General features: G+C 42.0%; 1 protein-coding gene and 1 long non-coding RNA gene across 6 annotated transcripts in view; one reads left to right on the plus strand and one right to left on the minus strand.

Moving 5' to 3' along the window:
* Window positions 1-24,604, plus strand: part of METTL25 (methyltransferase like 25) — a 113,109-nt gene that overhangs the window by 228 nt on the left and 88,277 nt on the right. For 3 of the 4 annotated variants that reach the window (XM_072146504.1, XM_072146506.1, XM_072146507.1), the window contains exon 2: window positions 2,994-3,208. In XM_072146504.1, the coding sequence (XP_072002605.1) occupies window positions 2,994-3,208 (215 nt within the window). Of the gene's footprint in view, window positions 23-2,993; window positions 3,209-24,604 lie in introns of all 4 variants that reach the window. The other variant, XM_072146505.1, reaches the window with a different exon arrangement.
* The window catches only part of LOC140126723 (uncharacterized), a 57,215-nt gene continuing 35,827 nt past the window's right edge, over window positions 3,217-24,604 (minus strand). For both annotated transcript variants that reach the window (XR_011854882.1, XR_011854883.1), the window contains exon 3: window positions 3,217-3,418. This is a non-coding gene — a long non-coding RNA (uncharacterized lncRNA). The remainder of the gene's footprint in view (window positions 3,419-24,604) is intronic.

Genomic DNA, 24,604 nt, shown 5'->3' on the forward strand with positions numbered 1-24,604 from the left:
TATAGTATATTGCACAATCCAGGTTACTGCGGGCTCTTACTCTCTATTAGTGTTGGAAGCCGATATTTGTATGGCTCTTACTGACAGAATGTATAAGAATCCTGTTCACTAGTGTAATGTGAATATCCCCTAGTACAGAATCATTTACTTATTCTCATCAAAAAATTACGCATTTAAAATAACTCACTGCTGCTCACACCCTGGGGCACATTTACTAAGGGCTTTGCGCCAGTTTTCTGCTGGACTTTGCACGTTCTATCTAGTGAAAACTGCTTGCACCGGTACTTAAGAAGTGTCCGCGGCACTATTGTGTCACAAGCAACCCCGTTGTGGCGCAGCTGTGCTGGCTTTAATGTGATACAAATTAGGGAGCGTCCGTATCTCAGTCGGACCGAGCGCCATATTTAACAAGCAAAGTCCATTGCACACCCTGGAGGCAATTTATAAACGCACTTGTGCCACAATTCTGGTGGTTTTGGGCCAAAAAGAAATCTAAAATGCCTGGTGCCACATTTTTCAAGGCTTTTAGACTTTTTTTTTTGGCACTTTCCTGACTTGTCCAATTAAGAAGGCCTCTGGGAGATGGGCGTAGCATAATGGGAAAGGCCATGGCTTGCGGAAAATTGTGCGTGTGCCCAAAATTCTGGCACACAGTTTAGACCAACTAAAAGTTGGTCTAAAGTAGGAACCAACAGTCTTATACTGCACCACAATTCATCATCACAGGGATAAATCTGGCGCAGGGAAAGACTAGTGTTTTCCAGCTAGAAACTGTCTGAACCTGTGACACATTGTTAAATTCCCCCCTTATGTTAAAGGTGCACCCAGCGTTATACACAGGCAGAGCAGTTTTAGTGCAGTTTCTGTCAATCTTAGTAAATGTGCCCCATAAAGTTTGGGATATACTCGCCGTATGAGACTTTACCTCTTACAAAGTACATGTGGTAAAAATGAAAAAAAAAAAATAGATCTATTTGAATATGGTAATTTTTATTAAAGGTATTTTCCCATGAAAGAAAGTTCTCAAATTTGAATCCCCTAGTGATTAAAGATAATTTCTAACCTCTTACAATTTTACTGCTGCTTTAGCTCCTATCACTCAGTGATGGTCAGTGTTAAATTCAAGAGTGTGGGTGGGGACTCTCTAAACCAGTGATGGGCAACCTTTTGAACTTGGTGTGTAAAAATTCGCCAAAAAACCATCCATAACTCGGGTGGTGTGTCACCTTTAGAAAAAAAAACCTTATTTTGTGATATTTAGAGTTTAAATAACAAATATGTATAGTTATTTAACTTACCTGCTTAGTGACTTATTTGTTAATTGGTCAGTTGGTTTCTTTTGTTGGTCTTGCTGTTATTTAACTTGTGTGGGGTGCCATGAACTAAGATAAGTGACGGGGAGGGGGAATTCTTCCAGTGATGGGGAGCCTGTGGCAGTCCAGCAACAGCTAGTTTTAAGGACATTTGTGTCCTGAGAAGTGCCCCCCAAAGCAGTGTACATCACAGCCCAGCCCAGCAGAGCTCAACTCAATAAATTAACTTACCTAACTGGCACAGGCTCCAACGGCACCACGAGCCTCTGTTACTCCTCTTCAGGCCGCTTCAGCTCCTGTGTAGATGTTCCCGCGGAGGCACAGCATAGGTTTCGTCTTTGCAAGCTGGGACTGCTTCATTCTGGAGTCATTGCGCGGCCTCCGCAGAGCAGGACTGGAGGTCAGGAGCAGCAGCTGTGATCTCTCTGACTGAGATGCAGCCGCTCGCTGCAGACCACATCACCGACCGACGGCCTGACTGGCCCCAGGAAACTGCACTACAGCAATTTTTCTCCAGCAGCCATGTGTCACTGAAAATGGCTACGTGTGTCAGTACTGACACGCGTGTCATAGGTTGGCCATCACTGCTCTAAACAGACACATTATGATCCCTGTAGTTCTCTGTGCTGACAATGTGTTTAGATTATCAGGGTACAAGATTTATATACATATATACATTCGTTTCTGAACATTGTTCTAGTATCTGATACATAGAAAGAGAGATGAGACAGATCAAAGATGAGAGATGATGAAATTCATACGATGCATATTACACATGACATTCTCCCCTCTGCTAGCACAGCCACAGCGCATTTTCAATGCAATTTCAGTGCGTTTTTCACGCGCAGGTAATGCGCGTGAAAGGACTCGGGACTGAGCTCTATCTTTTCTATGGCAATTGATGCGTGAAAAACGCATTGCACTTGCAAGTGTCTCAGAGTGCAATGCGTTTTTGATGCATCTCCATAGACTTGCAAAAGTAGAGCATGTTGAGATATAAAAGAGCGTTAAAAAAAAGCGCATGTGTGCGTGAAAAAAAATACAAGTCTGAAAAGACCCACTGATTATAATGGGTCAGAGTGCAATGCAAGATCTGCGCTTCAAAAGCATGCACAGAAAACGCACGTGAAAAACGCAAGTGTGAAAGGGACCTGAGAGCTGGTCCTGTAATGCAGGGGGGAGGGACCCCTGCAGGGAACAGAGGGAGAGAGAAGCTAAGTTCTGCATAGTGTCAGGCATGATGGCTGCTGATCCTTAAGTCAGGGTGGGAAACCAGGGGCAACTGAAATTGTGTACACCAGGACTGATAGAGACAGGTTGGAATTATATCTGTGAAATGTTGTATTTTTGTTAACAACATTGAATTAGAGAATGTGTTATTTTGTTGTCCTTAGTACATTTAAGAAACTTGTCTTCTTGGGAATACCCATTTAATTAAAACCTTCTGTACAAAAACAAATGACACAGGGAACGACGATCCCTTCCACATGTATATCATAATGCTGGTAAGGATGTATGAAGAAGCCTCACAGGCTGGGTAAGTGCTGGCGGCGGCAGGTAAATGGTTAACACCTGTGATCAGTGCCAGCAGAGGCAGAGAACTAGTGAAGAGTGTGCATTATTATTATTTATTATTATGCTGTGAATCGTGTACTTCATTTAGGCTTTTCTCTGTTTCAGGGAAATGTTCGCTCATTTGACAGCTCCGAACTCGGAGAAGATAAGAGAGTCCATGGAAAGCTTGCTGCAATTTTTACAGATGACTGCTCAGATTTCCGGGGCTCACACTGTTGATTTTTATACAAAAGATGTATGGAAAAACCACGTGGCCGTTTCTCCTGAATCTGTTCTTGAAATTTTCAGTCAGCAGCAAAATCCTTGTTATGAATTTAGAGGTGAGTGGACTCTAATTTGTTACAAGCAAAAGTTGAAGAATCCTTTCCCGGTATCAGCGTGGAATGTTGTTTCAAAAATAAAGGAGAGTAGTTTTTAAGTAGACCAGTCTTGTAGGGTAAGTGCTGTCAACTAGAGTCTGGTCTCGGGGAGCGGTGATGACATCAGCCATAGTCTGATCGGGAAGGGGTGGAAGGGTCAGCAGCAGTTTCCTTTAAATAGAAAATAAATGCCGTTATCAGAAAGAAAACTGAGCTCAGCTGAAAAGTACATTTTACAAATGGTTGATTTCATTTAATGCCTAGTAGGTTTGTAAATTGTAATCTATGATTCGCAAATAATAATGGATAGACCTAGTTGGGCTTACTCACTGAATTTAAGGTTGCAGTTTGTAAAGCCATGGCCATATGAATTTTATTAACCTGATACATATGCATCAATTAAAGCAAAATTTGGTGTAAAATATCCTGTTTTTTCTTAAAGGGACTCTTTCGCCAGATTTTCCCCTGTAAACCACCAAACCCCCTCAGGTAGGGTATGAAATGTCAGTTCTAGAATGACTTCTTATATGTTAAATTTCACCCATTTACCTATAAAAAATTTTCCTCCAAAGTCATGTGAAAATGTACTGAGAAGAGTCATATTTGCTGGAGATTAGTCAGATTTAGAGGCTGCAGGGGCAGGGTCACATCATACTCCCCTATCTTTGGGTCTATAGTACCTAGAAACAGTTAAAAACATAGCTGTAATTGCTAACTGCAAATAAAGATCCAGTTCCCTCCTATTTATTTAACTGCCTGTATGTCCGGTTCTGTAGCTTACAGAACCACAAGGCTGATGCGATCTGAAAGATGAGAATCTTCTCTTTAATATGACACCACGTGTTTTTAAGTACTGTTGTTCGGAAAATAGTGTCATCTAAGAGACCCTTCCCCTGCATCTCTGAACATAAATCATCTCAGGTAAATATGACTCTTCTCTACTCATTTTCCCATGATTTGGAGAATTTTTTTTTTGTAAAGGTAATCAGGCGCAATTGAACATAAAAGACGCATTTCTATAAAGGACTTTTCTGAAATTCCTTCCTGAGGGGGCTATTGGTTTATTGAGGTAAAATCTGCTGACAGTATTCCTTTAAATCCCAGGCTACACAGCAAAGAAAGTGAGCTGAAAAGAATGGGAATTGTCAACGTACTGTGTGTGCTGCATTGGAAAGTGTGAAGACAGGAGATATTGTAGTGATAGGAAAAGAATAAAAATGGTCCCTTTATGACATGGAATATTCTGATTTCTTGTTGCTGAACTGTGAATCAATGCATTCAGAAGTGGTAATCTAGCAGACTCTCTCAGAAATGAATCCACTTTTATTTTACTCTGTCCATTTCCCATTAGTTTAGAAGTGGAAGTATCACTCATGAGCTATACCTTTCACGGTTTAATTAAGAAAGTTCCCGAAAATTAAATCTTAGGTGACATACTTGGCTTTGATTTCAGGTCTTGTTCAAAGCATTAAAACTAAGATAATATTGCCTCTGATCCTCCAGCTTGTAATATATGCACAGAATGATTGAATTTTCTGCCAATGTTAGAAGAGGTAATCTTTAGAGTGCCAGAGTATATAGAGCCATTCCATCTAGAAGACAGTGATGGAAGCAAGGCCATGTTCACTTGAGTTTTTTCATTTTTTTGTAACAATGTCATTAAACCTATGGGACATATTATTTTATTCCTTTGACACTATTGGCAAGTTTTCTGCTGTAATAAATATACATCTAATATAATAAGATGCATATTTATTAATATACATCTCTCCTGGTCAGGATAATTATTAGCAAGGCAAGCCATTGTAGTTGTGTTGAGTTTGTTTCTTCAGACAAACAGAATTAGCTGTGTAATCCACCTCTGCTAGTGTAGATTTGTACAGTGTTAGCCATGGAGAGCAGAAGAAGAGTGAAGAAATCAGGTGATACCTTTTTGAGGCTAACTGAGTATATATGATGGTGAGCTTTCGAGAATACTAGTTCTCTTCGTCAGACATGATGTTATGCATGAAACAGAAAATTCACAGCATTTTATACACACACTAAAAAGTGATCATCAAAGGATGTAAAAAAAAACCCTCTAAAACAACAGATTGATAAAAACAGGGACATTTTATTTACAACAGGATGGCAATAAAAACATTAAAAACCTATGAGGCGAGACACATAAGCCCTGGCTCTTATCTGCTGGTGGCCTCCAGGTCAGAGGTAGGAGGTCACGCCAGCTTCATGACCTACCCCATTCCTTCTCATCGTACAAACAGATTTTTGAATGGAGTTCGAGCATGCGCTTTGGTACTTCATTCATTGTCTGTAGGACTGAGGGAGAGGACAGGGCTCTGGTTTTTCAGTCAGTCACCTAGATATTTAATGGATGACTGCATATCCTTCAATGTCTCTCCTTTCAAAAACTCCTCATGTAGTTGTGCAGGTGCGTTGGCGGCAGGCAATAGATAAGACACATCATTAAAGGGCACCTACCACCACGAGTCTACCTATAAAGGTAGAAGGGGTGGTAGGTGGATGAATGGGACGTGAGGGTAGCCCTTTTTTGGGCTAATCCTCGCGCCCTGGCTATCCTCTAGTAAACTTTAATGCCTGTATATGCAAATTTTTTTAAGCGGCTACTGGGGCGTGGAGTAGCCGGACATAAGGCTACTAGTCGCGGCTACTCCACACCCCAGTAGCCTCGTTCCTCCGCCTACCATGTAATCTTCAGCACGCAGCTCCTCGTAGCTGTGCGCCCTCGTCCGAATACCCGGGCCCGAGGCCGGCGCTACTGGAATGCGCAGAACGCCGGGTACTCGGACGAGGGCCCGCAGCTACGAGGTAGGCGGAGGAACGAGGCTACTGGGGCGTGGAGTAGCCGCGACTAGTAGCCTCATGTCCGGCTACACCACGCCCCAGTAGCCGCTTAAAAAAATTTGCATATACAGGCATTAAAGTTTACTAAAGGATAGCAGGGACGTGAGGATTAGCCCATAAAAGGGCTATCCTCACGTCCCACTCATCAACCTACCACCCGTTCTATCTTTATAGGTAGAATCGTGGTGGTAGGTGCCCTTTAACTTGATAAGGACATATTAATAAGATTACCTGTGTTTCAAACTTTTCAGAAAGTCTCCTCTGGTGTTCCAGAATATGTGAGCTGCAGATCTCTCAAGTAAGACTGCGGCTGCACAGCTTTACCAGTAGTAGTTGTCGGGTGCCAGTGGTGTTAGCAGTGCCTAAAGTTCAGTGTACTAAAAGTAAAAGCTTAAAGTATAAACTTTGAGATATACTTAATTATTGATATATGTTCCTGTGTTTCTTTTTCCTCTGCATTTCTAACTTATTTATGGAGTTTGTGTAAATCAGCTGTCCCCCATAGTTCCTTTTTTGATTAGGTGCATTTGATTTTTGTCTATAAACTTTGTTTTATATGCACTAAAACTGCAGAGACAAAAGTGATGTATTTCACTCTCTCATCTGTTTTAATTATCTGATTGTACACGATAAACCATGTTCCCAGGTACAATTACTTTATAGATATGCTGTAATGTTAAAGAAAGTCTAAGATCATAGTCAAGCTTGATAAACCATAGATCCATGCACTGTCTCTGTGGTAATCTTCTTGATTTTAGGTCTCCTTCCTTCTAAATGCAACTTTTAACATTACGCTAATGAACCCGTAGGGCTCCTGGGGGTGTTTCCTGAGCCCCTATGTGCTGTAGCTTCACAGGCTGTTACACTGTGTGCTCACTCAGCACTTCCACCTCCTGATGTCTCATGTAATCTCACTGCATTAGAAAAAATTTCAGCACATAGTGGCAGGGGAAAGTGTTTTTGCACACTAACAGCCGGTGAATCTGCAGCATGAGGGGACAGTGATTACACCCCCAGAAGCATAATTTTAAAAGTTTATTTTAGAAGGAAGGAGGCCATGTATAACAAATATAAGAAATTTACTAGTTAGAGTGCCCGGATCTTTGAGTAAGCAGGGCTGTGGAGTTGGTAAGCCAAACTTTGACTTCAACTTCTCAATTACCAGAACTTCAACTTCATTTCCAGCTCCACCAAAGTGGTCCTTCCCAGAGCCTTATTCCTGTAACCTAAGACAGAGGAGCTTCACTCCTGAGCATGTACATAAAGTGCAGCTACATTCATCTCAACTCAAAGGGGGATCAGGGGTGCACAAGCTGGGGTGACAGGCCACATGCAGCCTGTCAAGCCATGAGTTGTGGGCTGCACCCTCCTGACAAAGTCCAATGAGCACTTCCATAACTTATGTAACATAACTGATGGAAGTGTTTATTGGTGTCGCAGGCACAGAAACAGAAAGGACAGGTAGAAGAGGACCCTGGAGCAGTGAGAACTTCTCAGCTGCACTTACTGCTCCTCGGGCCTCTTCTACCTTTCCTTTCTGTGTCCTGACACTGGTGTCGAGGTCAGGAACCAGAGCAGAGGCTGCAGGAGAGGACCCAGGAGTGGTAAGTACTTGTCAGCTGATCCTGAGTCCTCTCCTTCTCCTGGTGCAGTGGTGGCGAACCTATGGCACGGGTGCCAGAGGTGGCACTCTGAGCCGTTCCTGTGGGCACATAGGCCTTCACCCCAACACAGAGTTTGCCAGCTAGGACTCAAGGCTTTCTCCTGTGATTCAATACAGCCCAGGACGCACCATGCTCAGCACTATTTCTCCATCTTTCTATTGTATTGGTGAACTCAGGACACCAATATGATTTAAACCTGTGATACAACAGGGATCAATAAGTTACTGCTTAAATTGTTACGTTGGCACTTTGCTTCATACAAGTAGATTTTGGTTGTAGCTTGGGCACTCTGTCTCCAAAAGGTTCGCCATCACTGTCCTAGTGCATTTCTACTCTGGGTCCTGATGCCACTGCATACATCCACCACTGGAGCTGCACTTTGAGGAGAAAAGAAGCTGCAGTGTGAAGCAGGAAGGAGCAAAAGATCCAGAAAATGAGAGAATTTATTTATTTTTTTATATGCTCTGGGGTTCTCATTTATTATTAGTTTTCTGCTCTGGGAGTCTCTTGTATTGTGTTTTACAGGGATTTAGAGTCTGTGTCTTAAAAATTGGATCAGCTCTGACTCCACAAAGTATATCAAATTGTTAAAATTTCTGAAATTTCCTTTAAATGTCTGTTCTTTTCCTGGTCTAAGGATTTAGGCAGGGGTGAGAAACATTTATTGGTCCAAGGGCCATGCTATCATACTGCTCAAGTTGGATGCACCAGCAACTACAATACAGCACAAAAGTGCAGCTCTGCTCTGTGGGTCCAGTGGTAGATGTATGCAGTGGCATCAGGACCCAGAGCAGAAATGCACTAGGAGAAGGAGAGGACTCAGTAGGGCAATAAATACCACCCCAGCATCAACATACTTCTCTCAGAGTAGAAAATAATTGTGCATACCCCACAGCAGATAATAATCATATAATGATTGAGACCCCCCCCCCCCAAAACTAATCCTAGTGGAGACCCCCAGTACAGACAGGTATTGGAGACCCCATAGCATACAATAGTGCTGGAGACCAAAACTAATAATACTGAAGACCGCATAGATAAAGAAATAAATCCTCTCTTTTCCTGGCTCTTCTCCTCTCCGCACCACACTGCAACTTCTACTCTCCTCCATGTGCCGCTCCGCTCTATGTCCTGTGCTGGTTGTATGCAGCGTCATCAGGGGCAGGAGAGGATCTGAGAGAAGTACACTACGGCTGACAAGTATTTACCACTCTGGATCTTCTCCTGCTCCTGGGGCCACTCTGCTCTGACCTTGGCGCATACAACCAGTGTCTGGAGCACAGGACACAGAGAACGGAGTGTCAGAAGAGGATCTGGGAGCAGTGAGGACTGCTTAGCTGAACTCCTCCTGCACCAATGAATGCTTCCATCAGTTATGTTACATCAGGTATGGAAGTGCTCATTGGACCCTCAAGAGGGTGTGGACCACAAATCATGGCTTGACAGGCTGCATGTGGCCTGTCAATGCAGCCTGTGCACTCCTGATCCCCCTTTTGGTTGAAATGTACAATGTGTGCTGCACTTTATGTACATGCTCCGGACTGAAGTTCCCCTGTTATAGATTAGAGAAATAAGGCACTAGGAAGAAATGCTGCATTTATCTCAAGCAGTGTTAAAGGGGCCAGGAAAACAGGACTATGGAGTTGGAGTCAACGTTTAGGTAATTAAGGGGTTGGAGTCTGAGGTTTGGCTTCCCTACTCCACAACCCTGGTCTTCTATGGGATCTCCACTATTATTGCCTGCTCTGGGGGTCTTCAGTATCAGTATTTTTCTGCTCTGAGGGTCTTCTATGGGGTTCCAGTATTATTATCTGCTGTGGGTGTCTCCAGTATTACTGGGTTGGCAAAAATACTGAGCTGCACTGTGGTTGTTGGTGCATCTAGGGTAGTGGTTACTCATGTGATTTTGAAGTTGAGCACTATGACACGGTTCCTCTTGGACTAATTAATGTTGCTCACCCCTGGCTTAAATCCTTAGAACAGGAATGGAACAGACATTTGAAGGAAATCTCAAAATTTTTATCATTTATTATATGTTTGTGGTTTTAGAATCTGTCCATTTTATTACGACTCCTACTTCACCAAAATTGTCCACAACTCTGACTCCACAGCTCTGTGAGTAAGTGTCCCCTAGTTAATCCATGCTGGATTTCGATGGTAGATTTCCTTTAGGTTGCGTGCACATGTCCACAGCAGCGGGCATTTGCAGAGAGCCACAAGCCAGGAGGAGAGGGGTAGGGAAAGGTCTGCTCACTCCTCCCCTTTTCATAGTGAACTGAGAGGCCACACGGCAAATCGGGGCAAGAATAGTGTCTGCCCCATCATTTACGGAGTGGCCATGCGGCTCAGACACAGGGCGCTGAGACACAGAGGCCGAGATTTATTAAACTGGCTACACCAGTTTTCTTTCTGACTTTGTACTATAAAGAACGTATTTTTAGCTCCTACATGTATTTGCGCCAGTTTTGTTTTGCGGCTGCACCTAAGCATGTCAGTGCTTAGTCATAGTTTCTGACAAATTTAATATAGCAACTCGACAGAATTGCATTGCATTCTGTATATCAAAGGTGCACCTAAAAGGTGATGCACACTTTCCGGGCAATGCAGGTGCACCAGATAATTGAAGCCCATCAGCCAGTATTTAACCCCTACGGGACTCAGCCTCTTTTGGCCTTAAGGACGCGGCCCCATTTTTCAAATCTGCCTATAAGTGGTTGTAGCTTTGGAACGCTACGAGATATCCAGGGGATTTTGAGATTGTTTTCTCGTGACACATTGTACTTCAAATTAGTTAAAACATTTGGATGAAATCTTTTGCGTTTAGTTATGAAAAAAAACAAAATTAGGCAAAAATTTGGAGAAATTCTTTATTTTCAAAGTTCTAAATTCTCTACTTTTGATGCAGATAGTCATAGCCCCCAAATAAATTCATAACTTATGTTGGCATGGTTTTTTAAGATTCCACATATTTTACTAGAATGTTATGAGGCTCAGAATTTAGGTATCATTTTTCACATTTTTTGTAAAATCACCAAAACCCGTATTTAGATGGACCTGCTCAACTTCTAATTGACAATGAGAGGCCTAAATAATAGCGAGACTCATAAATTACCCCATTATGGAAACTACACCCCTCAATGTATGAAAAAACACCTTTAAGAAGTCTGTTAACCCTTAAGGGTTAAAAAAAATGGAGGTGCAGTCTGCAAATTGTAATATTTTTTTCACAATACACTCATTTTGGGTGGAAAATTAAACATTTAAAATGGATTAAATGAAAAAAGGCTCCACAAAGTTTGTTACCCAATCTCTCCCGAGTACACCGATACCCCATATGTGGTGGTAACCTGCTGTATGGGCGCACGGCCGGGCATAGGAGGGAAGGAGGCGCCATCCAGATCAGATTTGCTATGTTACATTGTACAGGCTATAATTTTTTTACTTTTTTTAATGTGGACCTATAGGGGCTTATTTCTTTTGCCACATGAGATGCACTTTTCTGGTACGTAATTTTGGGGAATCTATAGCTAATTGGTGAGATTTTATTACCGTATATACTCATGTATAAGCCGAGTTTTTCAACACAAAAAATGTGCTGAAAAACGTCCCCTCGGCTTATACATGAGTCAATACTTACTGGGTGAGTATAAAAAATACTTAAATAATATTAAAAAATAGTAAATTTACATACTCACCCTCCGGTGACCCCGATGTGCAGCGCTACTCCCCCCATGTCCGCGCGGGTCCTCTTCTGGCTTCCGCAATCGTCTTCTTTGTTCTCTAACATCGCACTGGGAGCCGCCATGTTTTTCTCCCGGGCGGCTCCTAGTATGCCGTCAACAGCGGCTCGTCATGCTATGCGCCGGCCAGGAGAGAGCGATGGTTAGCGAAGAGCTGCCGGGAAGCCAGAAGACGGGCGCAGAAGCCAGAAGACGAGCTGCGTAGACATCGGGGGAGCAGCGCTACATATCGGGGCCAGAGGGTGAGTATATAAGTTTTTTTTTTTTATGCTGGGCTGTATACTACTAGGGGAAGGCTGTATACTATAGGGGGCTGGCTGGCTGTATACTGGGGGGGGGGGGTCTGTGACCAATGCATTTCCCACCCTCGGCTTATAATCGAGTCAGTAGGTTTTCCCAGTTTTTGGTGGTAAAATTAGGGGTCTCGGCTTATACTCGAGTATATACGGTAACTCTTTGTTGGTGGAGGAAAATTTTTTTTTTTTTTCCGGCCGTTTACCACACCATAAAAATAGTATATTATTTTTATTCTATGGGTCGCCACGATTACAAAAAGACCTCATTTATATAGATTTTTTATTTTTTCCCATTTGTACTGAATAAAAACCAATTTGGAGAAAATCTTGTTCATTTTAGCATCACCGTCTTTCATATGCATAACTTTTTTTTATTTTTCGCCTCACAAATCTGTTTAAGGGCTTATTTTTTGCGAGAAGGATTGTTCTTTTTAGTGGTCTTATTTTGGAGTGCATAACATTTTTAAAATCACTTTTTAGAGCATTTTTTATAGGGTATTAATTAAAAATGATCTTTTTTCGGAACCTTTTTGCGTTTTTTTCCTCCGGCGTTTACCGTGTGGGTCCAGTAACAATTCTGTTTTATTATACAGATTGTTACGGACGCGGCTTATATTTTAATGTATTTATTTTTTATTTATTCTAATGTGTAGTGTTCAGTGTTTTTCACTTATACATAATCGAACCTGAACCAGCGATGCTCTGATCGCTGGTTCAAGTTCAATACACTGCTCTGCAATACTATTTTATTGAAGAGCAGTGTAAACTGTCTGAGCATGCAGGCGCATGTTGGCGCAGGCTGTCAGCTGTGATAGACAGCTGACAGCCGCTGCTTCTGGTGCCGGCTCTGTTCGTGAGCCGGTGCCAGAAGCAGGACGTTATAGAACGTCCCCGTGCGCTTAGCATCTAGCCCCGGGGACGTACTATAACGTCCTGGTGCGCCTAGGGGTTAATAATCTGGCGTACCTTGCACATTCATGAGGCAAACAGCTGCCGTCTTTTCGTCTAGTTCAGTAAAATCTCTCCCCAAACTTTTTCTTCCATTGTCAATGTTGGTTCTGCCCATTGCGGGGGTGCGTTAAAAATAGGGACAAGATCTGCAGTGTCCGACAAAGGGCTCTGCTAAATTCGCCATGCAGTGAGAGGGACAGCATTCTGACAAGGACAGAAAGTGGACTTCCTGTCTGCTCAGGCTGAGATCTGAAGAGACACTGAGCTGTATCAAAGGAGTGAGGCGCGGTACCTGGCAGCCTGGAGAAAGCGTGACTCTTCTTCAGAATTGCCTCATTTACATATCAGAAAAACGGCTGTAATTAATGTACAGTGCTTCAGTGGCAGATAATTTTAGGTCATATGGGGTAGATTTTTAACCCACTATTACTGGTGTAAGTTGTAAAATTTAGGGGCACAGAAGCCGCACACAGTTTCCGGCCGGCAAAGTGGCCAGCCATGGCCATCCGTCCCTCTCTCTCAGCATTGTAGGGCGATGTGAGAAGGTGTCGGATGGGAGCTTCCGGCCGGCCGGAAGCTCCTTGTGAGCCCCTGTAAATAAACCGGCCCACAGATCAGACAAACCTTGGCACGTGGACATCAGCAGCGCCGGGGGAGGTAAGTACACGTTTATTATTTTTAAATAGCCCGTCCCAGCCCGGCCCTAAGTTATTTCTTAAACCCGAATAACCCCTTTAAGCTGTAATTGATTCTCAAGGCCACATGACAAGTTATTGAGACATTGACATTTTTTGTGGGAATACAGGCAGTCCCCTACTTAAGAACACTCGACTTACAGATGACCCCTAGTTACAAACCAACCTCTGAATGTTGGTAATTTACTGTAGTTTAGTCCGAGGCTACAATGATCAGCTGTGACATTTATCAAAGGTGCCTGTAACTAAGATTTATTGTTAATCCCGGGTTCTTACGAACATTCAACAGTTTTACAGTTCCGACTTGCATACAAATTCAACTTAAGAACAAACCTACAGAACCTTGAATCTTGTACGTAACCCGGGGGCTGCCTGTATACCCATAACTGTTGGCTTTTGCTTCAATAAGCCAACCATGAAAGGTATACCCCCACAAGATGAGGAAAGCAATATTGTATGTTTCTTCTTAAATGTCTTACTTTCATGATGTAATACTGATTTTGATGGTAGATTTCATTTAAGATTTTTAATGGAGATATCATTTTTGGCAGGTCTTTTTGGTGAAGGTCAGTGACCAGAGAACCCCATTTGTTCTTAGATTAAAATAGCTGAGGCACCTCATATTGTACAGAAACCTTCACAAAAGTCTGGAATACGAAACTTCATCACATTCTTTGAAACACTGCCTGCGTGTACAAGGCTTCTCCATTGAGTCACAATGGAGAGACAGGAAAGAAGTGGGGATTACTGAGAAAAGGCAGCGCACATAACATCTGCAGTTCTAGTTTTTAGGACTGTGTTTAGTGTTTCCACTACCCCATGATACTTTGACAGGTGAACCATCAGTGTCTGTAATGCTGTTTTGGACAAACCTTGTGTCTGCAGTAATGGGCACTGCATCCTTTTCTTCTAGGGATCATGCCAAGTCTTTCCTTTGCCCTTGATGAAGAATATTATATTGCAATATAGAGCAGCTGTGTATTCTTTGGACATTGTGCACAGTGAAGTGTGAGAGTAAAATATGGTGTTTTTTCTTCTAGTGGTTTAGTGCTGCGGTGGATCTCACCATATGATAATGTCTGCTCTTAGCGCTAGTGGAGTGTAAGTTTACTGCTGCAATGACAAATTGATTTTCTCTTAGGAATATCCCTAGAGCCGGGCAGTCGTCTCATGTCTGCAAGGTCCTTTGTAGTGGTATCGTGTGTAAGCTGTTACAGCACAGGGCCTCCTCCGCTCTTAGTGCTGTGGTCATTTTCCTCCTGTGCAGTTTAATAGGGGGGTTTAAGGCCAGACCCAGAAAGTACTTGCTGAGAGAGTAGGAAGGAATATTTACCTCCTTGTATTTATTTGACCACAACTTCAGAAGAATTGTGTATATGGGTAAATATCTTAGCTAAATTCAGCAGTTTCCAAGATGTACAGTCTATTGATCTCTCCATACTACTATGCTTGCTACAATGCATTCAATCTTGTTGCTTTTTAACTAAATTTCATTTAAAGCATTTGTCATTTAGTGAAATCAAAACATCTTCGGTAGCTTTCATGCTAGTTTTATGCTTGAACTCCTTACTGCACTCACCTTTTGGAGTGGCTCTAACTATAATAGTAGATTAGGTTGAAAAAAGACACACATCCATTGAATCCATCCCATAATCCTATGTTGCTGATCCAAAGTAAAAAAGGAAAGTAAAAAAACGCATACGGCCTTATGCTTATGAACCTGTGATGGGGCTGTCTGCCAGCCATTTTTTTGCTGCTAACATGAAGCCCAATTACTTTCAACATGCTTATACTCCGGGCTGGTACATGCACACCATAGACAGGATTAGTCCTATTACTGCTTGTCTTTTCAGGCTGTAAATTTCTATTGACATGCTGATGCCACACGGCTTCAAACAAAGGATCACGTTCCCTTGTTTGTGGCCCGCAAAGTTAATGTGCATATTCCTATGGCTGAGGAAAAATAGGAAAAAATCCTTCCTGATTACAAATCGTCTTATATTTTGTCTCAGGCTCATAATAACATCTTACAGCACAAAGTTCCACTAGTGTTACAGTAAATATTCCCTGTCAATGGCAATAGTAGAAGCACCTCTCCTCGAGGTTTAGACAATGCTTCCTTGTCTTTGGAAAGATCTCTTTACTGCCCAATCAGATATTTGTAAATTGTATTGTTGCAAGGTATTTGACCAATTGTCTTTGGTTGCGATATTAAGACAAACATTGAGAGTGAGAGAATAGGGCCACCTGGAGAGGTGGTTGGGGAAACAGAAAGACAGGTGATACTTGATGTTTGCTCTCCCCCTCTCTGAGAGTGTGATAAAAATATATGAATATACTGCTTGATGGTGGGTCGGGTTTTGTCCTGTTCAGTAGTACATCAAAAATGTCCACGATTTCCCCTAGCAGCCTTATCTTCAATAGCTTAATAATCAGGAAGACAACTGGAAAATATAATTTACTCAGTGGGGGATGAGTGGAGGGGACAAACGGCACCGAAGGGTTTTCTTGGAATCTAAAACCAAATTTACCCCAATATTGAATATCATATCAACTCTCAAATTGTAGAAACCAACAATACTGAGGAAAAGAGCTGCAAAATGTTTAGAAAAAAATAAATATCCTTTCTTGACATTCCATACAAATTAATGCACATGTAACCAAAAAAATAGGGAAGTTCAATATATGGGGAAAACAAGACGTCCCAGATGAAACATGGGACCACCACAGAGTACCTGTGACCCCCCCCTTCCGTGTGCCCCAGAGTCACTGTGTGCCAAATTTAATTATCAAAGGTAATATGTCCATCAATAGGACAAAAAAAGTATAGTGCAGTAAAAAACGATAATTTAATAAACCGGAGGTACCTTCCGGTATTAAAGGTTACAGAAATGTATGTCACACTTAAACATAGGCATGGTGAAAGGCAGATAAAGGGCAATCAGAGGGGAGGCTGGAAGATGCACCCCGATGCGCGTTTCGCACAAATGCTTCTTCAGGAGGTCTTCTTGGAGGTTTTCTTGGAATCCCTCCACTTTTTACTAAGAGACAAAGAAAACCTTAGCGTGCCAGTTATGGTCCATCTGAACCAGAGGCCAAATACATACCTGGGATCAGGGCAGAAAGGTGAATGCGTACCTGGGTCTCCGCTTGTTGTGGTGGTCCTGGGAAAAGGAGAACTACAGAAATCTCAATGGAAGCATAGTAAGTGGGTCATGTTCGTCCTCCACAGATGTGAGAAATCCAAACAAATCTAATGGAAACAGAACTATGACCTCCCATAATATGCTATAAGCAAATCACCACTTATACCCATTGTCTTTGCCTGGAAGGATCTTAAAGTATGGACTAACCATTTGTCCCATTAGTCCAACATAAGGTAACTGAATTGGTTATACTTGTAGTACTCTGCTTTCAATCTATACTCTGTAAACAGTATATATCTATTGTGTGCATTGTTTTGTTTAGTGTGCCCTTATGGCAATTAAATACAAAATTTATCCTGCATTGCTCTTTTATCTTGATGCACAAATTTCCAAGTCTGTGCCTTGATTATAAATGCTACCAGGTGACCTTCTGACCCAATATAATTGTGTTATGGACTGGTTATATGTCAAACGAAAAGTTGGTGGCAGTCTACTCTTCTGATAAAGCTCTGTTTCACTAAAAGGAAGGGAAAAGTGAACTTTTAGTCGTTCAGGGTTGTGGGCGAGTGTTGTTCCATACCAGAGGTTGTGTTGTTAGCTTTACATCACTTCCTGCACCTAGCGGAACACGTGCGTTTAGGGAGTGTTTATAAAAAATAATAATTAATTGACCTTTAGTACCCTTTACGAAACATCACAGAGAGCATCAAAGTTACTTTTGGTATTTAATTACAGGGTCTTCTCCTTGCAGGCTAAACATGATGTATCATACGTGTGCTGCTCTATGATAAAGCCTATGTTGTAAAAAGTATTCCATGTTTGGTTTGACCAGATATATATTCTTTATATGGCCTTTGAACTCCGATGTAAAAATTGACAAGGGCAAAGTGATCCATGATCCTAACATCCTTTTGACATGCATTAGGTTTTATTCAGTATTCTGGGCTAGTCAAGCATACTTTATTTTTTTGTCCATTCAAAGTTTTAATGATTTAATGTCACCCGTAATTTTCCTTGTAGCTCAGTTTTACTTGTAGGGGGAGGAGTGCTCTGTGCTTTCCACTAGATGGCAGTATTGAGCAGTCTTTGTGCAGTTTCTGTCCCTTCAGTACATTGTGTTCAGCAGTTGCAGTCACAGTCATCATTCTAAAGTGAAGGGAAGATAATGTGGAACTAGTCAAGTGATACACTGCTATGAATCTTTGTGTTAACTGCTATAATATTTACTTGTCAGAGGCGATGTGAAAAATGAAGTGGGGACTGGCTGAAAATTCCACATGAATAATGTGATTTTTAATACAAAGGAAAAAAGTTTCTAAAGCTTTATTACAATACGATGTCCTATGATCTTCTGCCTTCGGGGGTTTCTATACAAGGTTTCCTTACCAATGCCCCATTGCATTTCTTTTTGCCACACTAGTATGGATATTGAACTTGCTACAAACCCGGGGACTGCCTGTATAACCACTGAGGACCTGTTAGACTGTTTCCTTGCCCAGTTCTTTATCTGCCAGGTTTTCTTGTGTAATGTGCCTGTTTCAGCACTGTGCACCCGTTCTCCATACTTTGTGTTCTATGTTGAGAAGGGTACAGTGGACGCTGTCCATCACGGAAAGCACTGCCTCCATGACTACTCATCATGTTAAGAGTGAACATGGGGTCTTCAAGGCCATCAACTACATCTTAGAATAGGCACTAACCCTAAAATTGACATAATAAACCACTACAAGTTTATTTGCATGCAGCTGAAAAACCTTCAATTTTCTGGCAAACCGTGAAGGACAGGGAAACACTAAAGAGGATACTTCTCTCTAACCTGGGATCTTTAAAACTGTTTTTACTACATGGTTCTAATGAAAGATTAAGCTTGCTGCTTGTATTTTGGGCAGCATACTTCCCATCCCATTTTTTTTTTCAAAAAAACTATTACCATTTAAGTAATCACACAATTTCCTAATGGCAGTGCTGGGATCCTATGTATCATGAGGGATAAGGAAGTAATGACTGGAAGCAATTCTAAGCAACATCAGATTAATACTCACACAGGTATCACATGTACAAATTAATTTCAATGGGCTCATACACAAGCCAGTGCTGTCCATGGCCCCATGAGTAGACTGCACAGCTACAAAACTCAGAGCTGGTCCTATTGCTGTCCATATTTTCGTCTCGGGCAGGCTTTTCTGCTTTTATCGGCATGTGAACAAACCTCACAAGCCAATGATACATGGGCGCATGTGGATCCATTGTATGTGACCCAATAAAGCTTCCATGTATGGTAATAATGGTGGGCGGAAGGTGAGGAGATTGGAGGGGAGGAGGAAAATTTAGTTGATTCTATTTTTTTTTTTATGTGTATATTTTTTTAAGCATTTCGTAATAATTTATACTCTTCGAAGTTGCTTTATTGTGTAGTCATTTTGAGAACACATTGGAGAAAATTGAGGAGGATCGCAGCGGGATACAATTATTTTAATGTGTGGTAAAGCATTGAAGTGCAGATTCCCTTTAAGCTGGATGCTTTTTAATCTTCGCATTGTAGATACACATTGCATAATCCTGGCGCTAGTAATTGCAGGAGTCCTAGCAATCATGACAAAGTATTCCATAAAGTCGGTGAATCCACAGATGTGCCGCTGACAAGCTGCCTCCATCCACATTGCCTATATTAATACATGCAGATGGCATCTTAATGATACATCGTCTTTTATACCACGACATTTAGAGGCATCTGTCATGGGAGAACCGTATATTCATTTCTGAAAGAACTTTGTGTGAAAACCCACAGAGTGCCTCCTTCACACAAGTTCAGTCATTAGACAACCTTTTCCTCCATCATTTATTACCTAAATCTCACAAGTGTCTCCTTAGAGTCAATTAAAATGGAATTCATTGCTAAGTTTTATTTTGCTGTGATGAAGTAATTGACTACGTTTTCTCACAAGATATTGCTAAGTCAATTTTAATGATAGGGTTTTGTCACATTTGCTTTATTGATTACATTATAACTGTGCGGCTAAACTCATTACAGCACGACCCACTTCTGTGTAACATATGCGAATTGTGATGTGAATGATGATGATGGGGCTCACTATTTTGCTTTCCCTGCACTGTATTTAGGAATGCGCTTGCCTGCTATTATAAATTGGGTAGTCAAGCTTTCGAATAAATGAGTCATTTATCTCAAAGGATTTAGAGTTCTTTAAACTTTATTTTGTATGCTTTGTTATAGCACATGACTGTTTTATTAGCTGATCTTTTTAAGGTTTTGGCTAGAATTTTCTGGTTTTATAATTGCCCAAAAGCAAATTTACTTACCTGTCCGGAGGAGTTCACCCAAAGTGCATTGTCTGACGATAATGCACTGTGCTGTGATTCACTAAGATTGCGCGCCGGATATCCTGCTTGTGTCACTTCCCAGCTCAGATCTGATGGAGTTCACCTTCTTGGTGCATGTAAGTGCTTGATCTTGCAACAAAATTTGAAAGTTAAATCCGATGCTCTGTCCGAATCAGTCTTATCGCCCCCCCCCCCCCCGATTTCTGTTGCATGAAAGCCAGCACAGCTGCAACAAAATCTGATCGTGTTGAACCACAGAAGCAAGACAGGATGTATATCAATGGTACAACAATCTTTATTAAATCCAAAATACAATAAATTTAAAAACAATTAAAAAGCACTAACTGTGCCAAAATCCAGCGACCAACCCTGGGCACAATGCAAGAAAAGTCATGAGTGAGGTATACATGCCAGGACATAAGAACCTGGTTTGGCTTGAAAGCTACCAACAATTAAATAAAGACATAATCAAAATGCAATCATGTAAGTCACAATAGAGTTATAAGTAGCTTGGCCATTAAAGCGATGATGACAGCAAATAGTTACCTAAAGTGCATAGTGCAGTCAGGGAGGGGGCTGGAGAAGAGGTTCCCCACGCGTATCGCCTGTACTAGCAGGCTTCCTCAGGGGTAATGTCAGTGGTATATGCAGCAGATATATAAAGGATAGAAAGACCCACCTCCAAGTGCAGCTACCCATACAGAACACTTCCCGAGTCAGTCGCTGACGTATCAGGAACCGGGGATAGGGTTCCGAGAACCGGAAGTGACGTTTTGGAAAACCGGAAATGACACTGCCGGCCGGCGGTGGTTACCAGGTGCGCATGTGCAGTGCCTGATGTGTTTTTATGAATGAAAGCAATATGAGATAGTACAATATCAATGGCGCATGCGCAAAGAGGCAATACAGAGGCGCCGCCGTAAAACAGAGGTAAGTATCATTTAAACAGATAATCGTCAGGCAACAAAATAAAACGAATATGTTAAAGCAGTAAATATAAAGGTGGTCATCGGACATGAAAAGATATTGGTGTAAAGCATACAGCAGAGGATCCTCATAACTTTGATTGCGGCACAGGAATTGCCGACTTACAAAAATAGATTCTTATTCGACGCAAAGGTAAAGGAGCCAGAAATGTGAAAGCTAGTATAAAATAAAAAATATATATACAGAAGTAGAGATCGATCGTATATGGTATGGAGCCTAGGGTACAAGTATAAAAGCATAACCCCCCGTGTAGATAGAAGCCTACTAAGGTCAAATTCAAGTAAATATATATATAGGCAGAGGGATAATCCTCATAACGACGATCGCGGCATAAAAATTGCCGACTTGCAAGAGAAGGTGCCACGCAAAAAACAGGTGAGTGACATAATAATTTATTAAGGTATTGTGAAGAGAACAGGAGGCCCCAAGTATGGGGAATTTTTTGCCAAAATAATGGCTATGCATAAGGAGAACAGCGTGCTGGCTTGTAATAAAAATCAGCCTAAAAGAGTAACGTTAAATGTGAAAACTTAGATAGGCCAGGATTTGGTCCAGACTAAAGGTAAATAAAAGAATATTATAGTACATGGAATTGTGACAGAGGTGGTGCAAAGTGAAAAAACCACAGAGAATGTGTCTACAACTCGCTATACATAAGAGCTTGCGAGACGAGAGCCTGGGAAAAAATATGTGTAGATGACCGATTAAGGGATGACATATGAAATGATACAGCACCTAGCCTGTACTAGGGCTAGGTGATGTAATGAATGCAAAATGGTGAACATGGGGTGGGGGCTGCACTGGAGATGGGTCAAACCAAAAATAACACAGATAAGTAAACATAAAGAGAGAATAAAAGAGAATTGATAGATGGTCACTTTGAGAAAGTATGTATATAATTTAATAACTCAGTAACCTAAAATACCATACTTGTCAATGTGAGATAAGCTTGTTAGAACATAACAGGTGTGGAGACACCAGGAGAGCCAGGCGAAACAGGTCAGATGGAATAATCAACTCAGTTGGTCAAAGAGGTGAGTAGCAGACGAGTCCTTGCATCAGATGAGCGTTAACGGGTACGTGGTATCGGGGGTTTTTGATCTCGATCCGGGATAGGAGGCGGAGTCCAATATTGTCGATAATAGCATATGAAGATCTCAAACACTGATAGAATCACTGTGAAAATATATGTGACAAATGTGAATAAACCAAATCTAAGGAAGAGGTCCTAGGACAAATAAAAGCTCTTAAGAGGACCATATACATGTGCATCAAACGTGAGAAATGGGGGCATGAGATAGTAATTGGGGGGGGGGGAAGGAGAAGCCGTGAGTGGGGAAAGAGTGGGAGGTGAATGGGAATGGAAAGTGGGTGTAATGAATGGATAGGGAAGTGATGTGATGGAGGGAAGGATGGAGAGTGTGGGGTGAAATGATGTGTAGGGGACTAAATGTTGGTGGGGTATGTGGTGAGTGGGGATGAAGGGTAGGTGTAATGAATAGATAAGGGAGTGATGTGATTGAGGGAAGGATGAAGAGTGAAAGGTGGGATGGTGTGTGAGGGACTAAATGTAGGTGAGGTATGTTGTGAAGGGAGATTGTGAATGAAATGTGCAAGCATAAATGAGGGTGTAGAGAGTGGACAGAGTGAAATGATAAAAGGTGAGTGTAGAGTGAGAATGGAAGATAAATAAAGAAAATGGAGACAGTTAGATCAATATAAATATAAACCTAGTCCTTATAGAAACCAGTAAAAAGTAAATCTTCATTAAGACCTTTGGGTGCTAGTGTGTCCAGTTGGAATATCCACTTGGACTCAGCCCTAAGTAATCGTTTGTTGGAACTACCACCTCGAATGTTACGGTGAACCCTCTCCAACCCACAGACTTTCAGGCCCGTGTTCCTCCCATGGTGGAAATGGAGAAAATGTGAGGCTACTGTGGTTAGGGTCTTACCATTGGTTTGGTCTCTTGCTGCTGTAGTTATCGTCGACAGATGCTGTTGAACCCGTCTTCTGAGTTCCTGGCCAGTTTGGCCAACGTATATTTTTGAGCAGGGACAGACCAAGGCATAAATCACATCTCTTGATTTACAGTTGATGTAACTTTTTAATCTGTGGGAAGAATGGTTATTAGGGTGTACAAAAGTCTCATTGAGAACCAAGATGCGATCACAGATCGAGCAGCCCCCACATGGAAACGAACCCTTCAATCGTTGTCCCCTTCCTAGGGGTGTTGTCTGTCGCTGAAAGTGACTAGATGTCAAGATGTCCTTGAGGTTTCTTGCTCGGCGGGCCACCATCTGTGGTTTATCTGAAATGTGTGTGTGTAGCCGACTGTCACTCAGTAGAATGCCCCAATTATTGTCCAAGATCTTGTAGACATCAGACCACTGGTTGTGGAAGGTGCTGATCAGTCGAATTTTGTTATTAGGTAGGCGCACACGGGGCGTAAGAAGTGAGTGTCTCTCACTGTTATTTGCTCGAATAAAAGCTCTTGAGATGACCTTCTTGGGATAGTGACGTGTTTTAAACCTAGTTGTCAGGTCTTTTGCGTTCACCTTGAAGTCGTCTGGATTTGTACAGTTGCGTTTGATCCGCAGAAACTGTCCCACTGGGATCCCCTCTCTCAAATGCCTCGGATGAAAGCTTGTGAATGAGAGCAAGCTGTTTGTTGCGGTTTCTTTTCTGTAAAGAGTGGTTGTGAGAGTACAGTCTGTTAATTTGATGTTCAAATCTAAAAATTCAACAGAGCGTTCAGAAATCTTAGAGGTTAGTCGAATGTTCCAGGGGTTCTCGTTCAATAAATCAATAAAAAGTTGATACTCCTCCCTGGTGCCCATCCAGATAAGCAAGATGTCATCAATGTAGCGGTACCAGCCCGCCACATTGTTTTGAAATACGGCCAGTGGGTACACGACCCGCTCCTCCCACCAACCCAAAAATAGGTTGGCATAGGAAGGAGCGCATCGCGCACCCATGGCCGTACCTGACACCTGCTTGTAAAACACCCTGTCGAACACAAAATAATTCTGGTGCAACACCAGCGACAAGAAATCCAGAATTAAGGAGTCTTGCCGACGATCAAGTGAGTTTTCTTTATCCAAAAAGAAGGCCACGGCTTCGATACCCACCTGGTGTCCTATGATGGTGTATAGTGATTCGACATCTAGAGTCGCCAATAAAGAATTTGTTGGAGGTGTCAAAGTTTCCAGGCGTTGAATAAGGTGAGTAGTGTCTCGTGTGTACGAGGGAAGTCTTGAGACAAGGGGCTGTAGAAAAAAATCAATATAGGTACAGAGTTTTTCATTTAAGCCACCGATACCAGAGACAATGGGCCTACCTGGAGGTTCTTGAAGTGATTTGTGAATCTTCGGTAACATATAAAAAGTTGGAATGATAGGTTCATCCACTGTCAAGTATTTCACTTCCTTCTTTGTCAAAATGCCGCATGATAAGGCGCAAGATAGTATTCGGTCTATCTTGCCCTTGAAGATCTGGGTGGGGTCAGAAGGTAGAATGGCATAAAACATTCTATTGTTTAGTTGTCTCAGTGCCTCCTTAATATACAAATCAATAGGCCACAACACAATATTTCCCCCCTTATCGGCTTCTTTAATCAGAAACTGCTCATTGTTACTTAATTTGGTCAGTGCCTGTCTTTCCTGTCTAGACAG

This window comes from Engystomops pustulosus, chromosome 4 (genome assembly GCF_040894005.1).
Source record: "Engystomops pustulosus chromosome 4, aEngPut4.maternal, whole genome shotgun sequence".
In the NCBI taxonomy this organism is placed as follows: Eukaryota; Metazoa; Chordata; class Amphibia; order Anura; family Leptodactylidae; genus Engystomops; species Engystomops pustulosus.